Consider the following 11065-nt stretch of genomic DNA (forward strand, 5'->3'; position numbering starts at 1 on the left):
AACATATAAGCGTAACTATACCAACTAGTCATGCACTTGAGTAGGTTAACTAGTCATACATTATGATACACGCACACCAATCAAATGCTACACTAGTTATATTTGAAATAAGTCATACAATCCTACAACCACCTAACATTTCTATAGCGTTTTTAGATGCAGGATGACGTCTTAATGTGCTTAACATTAAGGAAGACAAACCAGTGGACTTGGAACAGGAGGGTAAATGGAACAATACAGAGGAGTAGAGTAACTGCACAAATCATCAACTAATCATGCACTAGACCACTCATTCAAACTCAGCTCCAGTTCTTACTGTACTTTGTTTTAGCCTTCAGTGACCAGCTCATAGAACCATGAAGCATCCAAAGGTCAAAACATTCTTATTTCTTTAAGTTATTGAACTCTTTTCTAGACTTATTGCTGACTTATTGCTGGATGCACCTGGTGTCTAAAACTTGTGTTTTCATCTGTCGCTGTGTGTACTTCTTCTGGCTGACTGTGGAAGCTTCCCTCATTCCGTACTGTGAGATAATGTATGACTAGTTAATCTACTCAAGTGCATGACTAGTTGGTATAGTTACGCTTATATATTAATGGTGTACAGTTGATCCAATGTGTGACAAGAGGAGGATTGGTATGTGAACAAAGCATCATTAAAGCATTACGAGGCCAGAAATGGTATAACTCACCTGCTGTTTCCCTGGTTCTCTACCAGCACTCTCCTAGTGACATCCTCGTCTGGTATTGCTGCAGGATTTGTCTGGGGGCGGCCTCATGTTGGTCTTTTATAAGATGTTAACTGACTCTGTCTTTTATCACTTCCACAACAGACTCTCTCCTCTCAATCTCTCTACGCTACTTATGATGACAACAGACATTATATCAAAAGTTGCTACTGCTGATGATAAAGCGGATGAATATTGTAATTTAACTTACTCATAAAGGTGGACACTGCTTCCACACCACCATTATATGCCGTGGCATCTTGGGATGGTTTAACGTGATCCCATAACACCTGTACGTAATTCACAATTTGATTATACCCGCAAGTGGCCAACGCCCACCAAAGAGACCAGTAGAGGATTTGTGGAGAGGAGTAGCACATTTTGAAATCAGACCACAGTTGGAGGAGGACCTTTAGTACGTCCTTATGCTCTGTTGCTTTCACTACATCATTTGCATTTACATCCGACATTACAGGTAACTGTGGGAAGGTTGTTGTATCCAGATTGTTTGGGGGACTAATATTTTCAGACTTTGGCTGGACATCTTCAGTTGATGGTGGAACTTGGATGTTTTCAACCTCTTTCTTGTGGAAAAACATGCTTCTCTTGGGCATTGGCAGGGGAATGGAAGAAAGGAAAGCTACAGTCACTGAAACCAGTGAAATCACATTCAGATAGAAATAAGAGACCTTCCCAACAGAGACTAAAACTTGGCCTAGAATGGAAGCCAGCGTGTATGCAACCAATGTGACACTCCGACAGTAACTGGTCACTTTTTGATAGTGCTCAGAACTAACAACACTGTAAATATAAGAGTAATAAGCCACTTCCGTGGCAGACACAATGCCAAAGACGAATTCTAAAAACTGTACGGCCAGGAGTCCTTGCACAAACAGGAGCATCAGCCAAGTAGTAATAAAGCCAATTCCTTGTAAAACTATGATAGGTTTATATCTTAGATAATCTGTGACCAAGAAGACAGGGAATAGCATTGCCAAGTAAGAGTATGTCCAAACTGGAAGTATTTTATTAGTAACCTGAAAGTGAATGGGAAAATAAGTTTAATGCTACATTAAGATAATAAAAATTATTAACAAAAGGAAACATAGGAATAACACTCTATGAAAGACCTCAGATTCAGTTTAGAATCAGAAACAATATAAAATATGTAAAAGACAGCACGTGGGATCCTTGGATTTATAATTCGGGGTATAGGGTACAAAAGCAAAGAGATGATGCTAAACCTATAAGATTCATTGGTTAGGCCTCAGTTAGAATATTCTGCCCAATTTTAGCTGCTTTACTTTAGGAAAGATAATAGAACATAGAAGATAGGAGCAGGAGTAGGCCATTCGGCCCCTCGAGCCTGCGCCGCCATTCAATGAGATCATGGCTGATCATCCAAACTCAGTACCCTGTCCCTGCCTTCTCCCCATATCCCTTGATCCCTTTAGCCTTGAGAAATATATCCAACTCCTTCCTGAATATATTTAATGAATTGGCCTCAACTGCCTTCTGTGGTAGAGAATTCCACAGGTTCACCACTCTCTGGGTGAAGAAATTCCTCCTCACCTCAGTCCTAAATGGCCTACCCCTTATCCTTAGACTATGACCCCTGGTTCTGGACTCCCCCGCCATCGGGAACATCCTTCCTGCATCTAGTCTGTCTAGTCCTGTTAGAATTTTATAAGTTTCAATGAGATCCCCTCTCATTCTTCTAAACTCCAGCGAGTATAAGCCCAATCAACCCAATCTCTCCTCATACATCATTCCTGCCATCCCAGGTATCAAGTCTGGTGAATCTTCGCTGCACTCCCTCCATGGCAAGAACACCCTTCCTCAGATAAGGTGACCAAAACTGCACACATTACTCAAGGTGTGGTCTCACCAAGGCCCTGTACAACTGCAGCAAGACATCCTTGTTCCTGTACTCGAACCCTCTCGCTACGAAGGCCAACATACCATTTGCCTTCTTAACCGCCTGCTGCACCTGCATGCTTACCTTCAGCAACTGGTGCACAAGGATACCCAGGTCTCGTTGCACTTCCCCTTCTCCCAATCTATTGCTGTTCAGATAATAATCTGCCTTCCTGTTTTTGCCACCAAAGTGGATAACCTCGCATTTATCCACATTATACTGCATCTGCCATGCATCTGTCCAATCACCCAACCTGTCCAAATCATACTGGAGTTTCTCGGCATCCTCCTCGCAACACACACGCCCACCCAGCTTTGTGTCGTCTGCAAACTTGGAGATATTACATCTAGTTCCCTCGTCTAGATCATTAATATGTATTGTGAATAGTTGGGGTCCTAGGACCGATCCCTGCGGTACCCCACTAGTCACTGCCTGCCACTTGGAAAAAGATCCGTTTATTCCAACTCTTTGCTTCCTGGGGGTTTGACCAGACCTGGGTGTTTGACCGGTCCCTGGGGTTTGACCAGAACTGGGTGTTTGACCGGTCCCGGGGGTTTGACCGGTCCCAGTGGTTTAACCAGACCCGGGTGTTTGACTGGTCCCAGGGGTTTGACCTGACCCGGGTGTTTGACCAGTCCCAGTGGTTTGACCAGTCCCGGGGGTTTGACCAGACCCGAGTGTTTGACCGGTCCTGGGGCTTTGACCAGACCCAGGGGTTTGACCAGACCCAGGTGTTTGACCAGATCCGGGGATGTTACGGCCATGGAGAGGGTGCAGAAAAGATTCACTATAATGATGCCAAGGATTGGATGCTTTAGTTATGAGGAGAAACTAAAGAAACTGGGGCCCTTTTCATTAGAACAGCAAAGGTGAAGAGAAGATTTTACAAACATATTCAAAATTATGAGAGGTTTGATAAAGTAAATCAGGGAAAACTGTTTCCGCTGGACAGTGAGTCACTCTTTTGACATCGCCAAATGAATGAAGGGAGAGGTTCAGGAATCTTTTTTACGCAGAGATTGACTTCAATGGAAAGTGAAATTGGATGGAGTGTAAAATGGATAGTCCATCCGATCCTCTCAGTTTTCTGCTGGGTAAGTTAGGTTAACATTGCAACCCCCTTTTCCAAAGCAGGGTCTATGGTGTTTGCAGGGCCTAAGGAGAATGATACTCTACAGAGAGGCAATTACAGATGTTTGTCAAACGGTTGTAGGTTTATTAAACTTTCGCCAGCTAGAGCAGCTCCATCTCTTATGGTGCTCCTGAATATTTTCTCGACTAATTTATTACAATCATATGGGGAGGGGGTAGGATTTCTTCAGAGTAACTAAAGCACTATCAGCACCTGCATTTAAAGGGTACCAATGCAGATAAAGAACTTCATTGCACGTGTACGCAATGACTGCCTGCTAATACCAGCTATGGCACGATCCCTTTGCACAACCCATAGTATCCATCAGAACAAAGTTTAAAAAAGGCAGACAGGGTGCTATGCCCCCATTATTCAACAAGAGGCGAGGTCTTCTGGCAGGGATTTCAGGGGGTGAGAGGAAGAGGGTGTTCAGCGTTTCTCATTAAGTTGCTAAACTGTGATTATTGTCACTTTGCTCCGATTGAATAGTTTAAATACCGGACTGACCAAATCACACTGCTTCTGATGGATTTCAATATATTCAGAACTGAAGTTACCCAGAACCCATCCCCCACCCTCACCCCACTAAAACTTGGGAAAAGCATAAGCCAGGTCACCCATTTCAGTGCTCAGGCTGGGTGAATTTCCTTGTGGCTTTTCCTGCTCCGTCGAAGTAACATCACAGAAGTTACGCCAATGGAACAGGAGAATCTCCGAGATGATTTGTGCCATAGATTCAGCTCTCCCTATTGGACACTATGGTACATCTTGAATAAATAGAATCATAGAATGGTTACAGCACAGAAGGAGGCCATTTGGCCCGTCGAGCCCGTGCCAACTCTCTGCAAGAGCGCTTCAGTTAGTCCCACTCCCCCGCCCTTTCCCCGTGGCCTTGCAAATTTTTTTCCTTCAGGTACTTATCCAATTCCCTTTTGAAAGCCATGATTGAATCTGCCTCCACCTTTCAGGCAGTGCATTCCAGATCCTAACCATTTGCTGCGTAAAAATGTTTTTCCTCATGTCACCTTTGGTTCTTCTGCCAATCACCTTAAACCTGTGTCCTCTGGTTCTCGACCCTTCTGCCAATGGGAACAGTTTCTCTCTATCTACTCTGGCTAGACCCCTCATGATTTTGAACACCTCTATCAAATCTCCTCTCAACCTTCTCTGCTCTAAAGAGAAAAACCCCAGCTTCTCCAGTCTATCCACATAACTGAAATCCCTCATCCCTGCAACCATTCTCGTAAATCTTTTCTGCACCCTCTCTATGGCCTTCACATCCTTCCTAAAGTGCGGTGCCCAGAATTGGACACAATACTCCAGTTGAGGCCGAACCAGTGTTTTATAAAGGTTCATCATAACTTCATTGCTTTTGTACTCTATGCCTTTATGAAGCCCAGAACCTCATAAGCTTTTTTAACTGCTTCTCAACCTGCCCTGTCACCTTCAACGATTTGTGCCCCCAGGTCTCTCTGTTTATGCACCCCATTTAAAATTGTACCCTTTAGTTTATATTCCCTCTCCTCGCCCTTCCTACCAAAATGTATCACTTCGCACTTTTCTGCGTAAAATTTCATCTGCCACGTGTCCACCCATTTCACCAGCCTGTCTATGTCCTCTTGAAGTCTATCACTATCGTCCTCACTGTTCACTATACTTCCAAGTTTTGTGTCATCTGCAAATTTTGAAATTGTGCCCTGTACACCCAAGTCCAAGTCATTAATATATATCAAGAAAAGCAGGGGTCCTAGAACCGACCCCTGGGGAACACCACTGTATACCTTCCTCCAGTCCCAAAAACAACCATTCACCACTACTCTTTGTTTCCTGTCACTTAGCCAATTTCATATCCATGCTGCCACTGTCCCTTTTATTCCATGGGCTTCAACATTGCTGTCAAGCCTATTATGTGGCACTTTATCAAACGCCTTTTGGAAGTCCATGTACACCATGTCAACCGCATTACCCTCATCAACCCTCTCTGTTACCTCATCAAAAAACTCAATCAAGTTAGTTAAACATGATTAGCCTTTAACAAATCCATGCTGGCTTTCCTTAATTAATCCATACTTGTCCAAGTGACTGTTAATTTTGTCTCTGATTATCGTTTCTAAAAGCTTCCCCACTACAGAGGTTAAACTGACTGGCCTGTAGTTGCTGGGTTTACCCTTACACCCTTTTTTGAACATGGTGTAACATTTGCAGTTCTCCGGTCCTCTGGCACCAGCCCAGTATCCAAGGAGGATTGGAAGAATATGGCCAGTACCTCCGCGATTTCCACCTTAACTTCCCTCAGCATCCTAGGATACATCCCATCCAGTCCTGATGACTTATCTACTTTAAGTACAGCCAGCCTTTCTAGTACCTCCTCTTTATCAATTTTTATCCCATCCAGTATCTCAACTACCTCCTCTTTCGCTATGACTTTGGCAGCATCTTCTTTCTTGGTAAAGACAGATGCAAAGTTGTCATTTAGTACCTCAACCATGCCCTCTGCCTCCATGCGTTGGTCTCCTTTTTGGTCCTTAATCGTCCCCACCCCTCCTCTTACTACCCATTTACTATTTATATGCCTATAGAAGATTTTAGATTCCCTTTTATGTTAGCTGCCAATCTATTCTCATACTCTCTCTTTGCCTCTCTTTTCTTTTTCACTTCCCCTCTGAACTTTCTAAATTCAGCCTGATTCTCACTTGTGTTCTCAACCTGACATCTGTCATACTGTTTTTCTGCTTCATCTTACTCTCTATCTCTTTCATCATCCAGGGAGCTCTGACTTTGGTTGCCCTACCTTTCCCCCTCGTGGGAATGTATCTCAACTGTACCTGAACCAGCTCCTCTTTACAGGCAGCCCACTGTTCGATTACAGTTTTGCCTGCCAATCTTTGATTCCAATTTACCCGGGTCAGATCCATTCTCAAGCCATTGAAATTGGCCTACCCTACCTCCAATTAAGTATTTTTACTCTAGATTGCTCCCTGCCCTTTTCTATAGCTAATCTAAACCTTATGATACTGTGATCACTGCTCCCTAAATGTTCACCTACTGACACTTGCTCCACTTGACCCATCTCATTCCCCAGAACCAGATCCAGTAATGCTTCCTTCCTCATTGGGCCAGAAACGTACTGATCAAGAAAGTTCTCCTGAACACGCTTCAGAAATTCTTCCCCTTCTCTGCCCTTTATACTATTACAATCACAGTCTATATTAGGATAGTTAAAGTCCCTCACTATCACTACTCTATAGTTCTTGCACCTCTCTGTAATTTCCCTGCAAATTTGCTCCTCTATATCCTTCCCACTAGTTGGTGGCCTATAGAATACACCTAGTCATGTAATGGCAACTCTATTATTTCTTAACTCTAGTGAAATAGATTGTGTCATTGACCCCTCCAGGACATCCTCTCTCTCCAGCACTGTAACATTCTACTTAATCAAGACTGCCACCCCACCTCCTTTCTTTCCCTCCCTATCTTTCCTGAACACACTTATATCCAGGAATATTTAGTACCCAATCCTGCCCTTTTTTGAGCCAGGTCTCCATTATCGCCACAACATCATATTCCCATGTGGCTATTTACGCCTGCAGCTCACCAACCTTATTTATCACACTTTGTGCGTTCACACACAAGCACTGTAAACCTATCTTAAACCTTCTTGTATTCTCTCTTAGTCTGACCCCACCTAATGCTATACTATTTCTTACTCCAGTCTCTCTCAATCTTTTGTGCACTTTGTTTCTCCTTTCTAACGCTATATCCTGGTGCCCACCCCCCTGCCAAATTAGTTTAAACCCTCCCCAACAGCCACCCCCCACCGCGAGGAGATGGGCTGGATTTTGATATAGAAATAATGGCGAGGCTAACAGCGCTCACCTTTATTTACGTGGATATCGAACAGCAACTTCCAGTGAACGCACATGCGCAGTTAAACACGGAAATCAGGAAGCTACTGTCCAAGATGCTCAGCAGAAAAAGTTAGAATTTGTCCATTCCAGTCTAAGTACCCTTTTAACAGCATAGTAAGTCTTAATTACTGCCAAACAACCTCTCTGGCACTGAGAATTAACGTTTACAAATATGGAGTCTCATTCCTTCAGATTTAATTATTGCTGGAGATTTTTAAAAATGTAAAATATTTAAATAACTTTTTTTTTTACTTTTTCTTTCTGTCTCTTTTAACCATCTCTTAATCGAATCTTTCTTTCTCTCTTTATTTCGCGTTCTGTACCTGATTTGATATTGAATTAAATATTCTAACGGGCACTTCCTGATTCAGACTCCGCTGCTTAGCAATGATTCTTCCATCTGATTGGTTAAGGAGATACACAGAAGCTTGTCCTGTTCACACAAGTCCCAGATGCCCTGTAGAGGGCGCTGCACTTTGCCCATGGTTGGCTGCAGGAACTTCTACTGTAAAAGCCAACAGAAAGCCCACGGCCAAGTGCAAGTCTAACGAATGGCTGGCGCCATTTGTCCACCGCTTAGAGCAAAATCCCGCGGAACTAGACTTATTTTTTCTTTGCATTTAAAACATGTTTGCCGATACATACCTGCTCAAGGGTTAAATTTTTAGCAGGTCCAACAAGGTAAGGTGTTAAAAAAGGCTCTGATGGTTTCATCATTGAGAAAAATCCAAAGACACACAGAAGCAGTGTAGGGTAACGCCATTCATTGCTTCCCGCTGGCTTGCGGCAACCTGTAGCTTTACAGCATGTTAACATGGTGCTGACCAGGAGCTAATCCCTTCTTGGTCTGTTCCAACTGCCCAAGTTTACAGCTGCAGTTCTACAGTGGATCTAAATCCTTATCACTTAAACATGGACTTTAAACGTATTGGAAGCATGCGCATTGCTTCTGTTTCCACCTTTCAAATAACAGCATAGTTAGGACAGAAATAAGTTACTGAATATTTAGATCTATCAGCAGAATTCAAAATAAGGTCAAAGGATCTTCAGATCAAATCAGAATGCAATCTTTTACTTTGAAATGTTTAAAGATATTTAATTTGGGCTAGAATTTCCGCTTTGGGCGCAATCGGGGAACTGGGTGCAAATTGCGCTTGAAGTTGCGCTGCTTTTCCGAAGTGAAGTTATCGTTCAAGTTCCCACCCAAACTCATTTGCTTAATCACAAATGTACAATCTTCCATGAACCAGCGCAATCGGTCAGTGTTTTTTTACTTTTGCATTAAAAAAATATTCCTTGATGTATTTAAAAGCGGTAACCTGGTGCGGTTTGATTAATGCAGCTGAAAATGGGTTTATCACAAAAAAATAAGCATTTTTAATAAGAGTGTCTAGTCCATCAGCTGCGAGTAACCTGATCTTAGATCACTGAAAATGGCTTAAATAAACTATACTGAACCATTTACTAGTTTCATTGGTGTACTCTAGTCAGTTACTTTGTAAATTAAATATTTTTTAACATGTAAAAAGCTTTTAAAACGTGCCTACTGGTGTCTGTGCGCCTAAAAAACCCAGCTCAATTCGAAGAGCCTCCTGGAACGGCCACAAACGGCAGAAACTCGCCATGCTCGTTATTTCGATCTGGGACCATGGCCAGTTTTGTGGGCGGGGCTGACTTCCAGCGCAATGTTTTTTAAACTACGTAAAAGATCGCGGAAACTCAATTTACACCGGACGTAACTTACGTTTAAAATTCCTCGATATTTTATGCTGGTTTGGCGTATTTCACTATTTGGTGCTGATAATACTAGCGCAAACTAACGTAAACTCCAGCCCGTGGTCTTTAAGGATACAGCGTGGCAGAAGACATTCTGAAAGGAGATAAGTAGCACAGAAAGAAGCAGGGAAAATGACCCCTGCAGATCTAGAGCACAAATGCCTAATGTGTGTATCCTCGGCTGAATTTATAAACGAGTTTATAATTAGCCATCAGAATCAAGGAGCAAGGACAAGCTACCTGAGCTTTCAACCATGTAAAAAGGGAATGGGATACAAACAGAATTTTCAATTAAACATAGAAACATAGAAGATAGGAGCAGGAGTAGGCCATTCGGCCCCTCAATGCAATCATGGCTGATCATCCAAACTCAGTACCCTGTCCCTGCTTTCTCCCCATATCCATTGATCCCTTTAGCCTTAAGAAATATATCTAACTCCCTCTTGAATATATTTAATGAATTGGCCTCAACTGCCTTCTGTGGTAAAGAATTCCACAGGTTCACCACTCTCTAGGTGAAGAAATTCCTCCTCATCTCTGTCCTAAATGGCTTACCCCTTATCCTTAGACTGTGACCCCTGGTTCTGGACTCCCCGGCTATCGGGAACATCCTTCCTGCATCTGGTCTGTCTAGTCCTGTTAGAATTTTATAAGTTTCAATGAGATCCCCTCTCATTCTTCTAAACACCAGCGAGTGTAACCCCAATCGACCCAATCTCTTTTCATATGTCATTCCTGCCATCCCAGGTATCAGTCTGGTGAATCTTCGTTGAACTCCCTCCATGGCAAGAACATCCTTCCTCAGATAAGGCGACCAAAACTGCACACAATACTCAAGATGTGGTCTCACCAAGGCTCTGTACAACTGCAGCAAGACATCCTTGTTCCTGTACTCGAACCCTCTCGCTACGAAGGCCAACATACCATTTGCCTTCTTAACCGCCTGCTGCACCTGCATGCTTACCTTCAGCGATTGGTGCACAAGGACACCCAGGTCTCGTTGCACTTCCCCTTCTCCCAATCTATTGCCGTTCAGATAATAATCTGCCTTCCTGCTTTTGCCACCAAAGTGGATAACCTCGCATTTATCCACATTATACTGCAACTGCCATGCATCTGCCCAATCACCCAACCTGTCCAAATCATACTGGAGTTTCTCGGCATCCTCCTCACAGCACACACACCCACCCAGCTTTGTGTCATCTGCAAACTTGGAGATATTACATCTAGTTCCCTCGTCTAGATCATTAATATATATTGTGAATAGCTGAGGTCCTAGGACCGATCCCTGCGGTACCCCACTAGTCACTGCCTGCCACTCGGAAAAAGACCCGTTTATTCCAACTCTTTGCTTCCTGTCTGCCAACCAGTTCTCTATCGAAGTCAGTACCTTGCCCCCAATCCCATGTGCCTTAACTTTACACGCTAATCTCTTATACGGGACCTTGTCAAAAGCCTTCTGAAAGTCCAAGTACACCACATCCACTGGTTCTCCCTTATCTATTCTACCAGTTACATCCTCAAAAAATTCCAGTAGATTAGTCAAGCATGATTTACCTTTTGTAAATCCATGTTGACTTTGTCCAATTCTGTCACTGTTTTC

General features: G+C 43.1%; 1 protein-coding gene across 2 annotated transcripts in view; it reads right to left on the reverse strand.

Moving 5' to 3' along the window:
* Nucleotides 1-8615, reverse strand: part of LOC147115580 (thiamine transporter 2-like) — a 22279-nt gene extending 13664 nt beyond the window's left edge. Inside the window, exons 1-2 of one of the 2 annotated variants that reach the window (XM_085989939.1) lie at nucleotides 8332-8615; nucleotides 940-1765 (exon numbers count right to left, since the gene is read on the reverse strand). In XM_085989939.1, the coding sequence (XP_085846065.1) occupies nucleotides 940-1765; nucleotides 8332-8502 (997 nt within the window). In that variant the 5' untranslated portion in view covers nucleotides 8503-8615. The remainder of the gene's footprint in view (nucleotides 1-939; nucleotides 1766-8331) is intronic. The other variant, XM_085989940.1, reaches the window with a different exon arrangement.
* Nucleotides 8616-11065: the final 2450 nt, after the last annotated feature.

This window comes from Somniosus microcephalus, chromosome 6, assembly GCF_052327205.1.
Source record: "Somniosus microcephalus isolate GS21.2 chromosome 6, FLI_Smic_1.0, whole genome shotgun sequence".
Taxonomy (NCBI): Eukaryota; Metazoa; Chordata; class Chondrichthyes; order Squaliformes; family Somniosidae; genus Somniosus; species Somniosus microcephalus.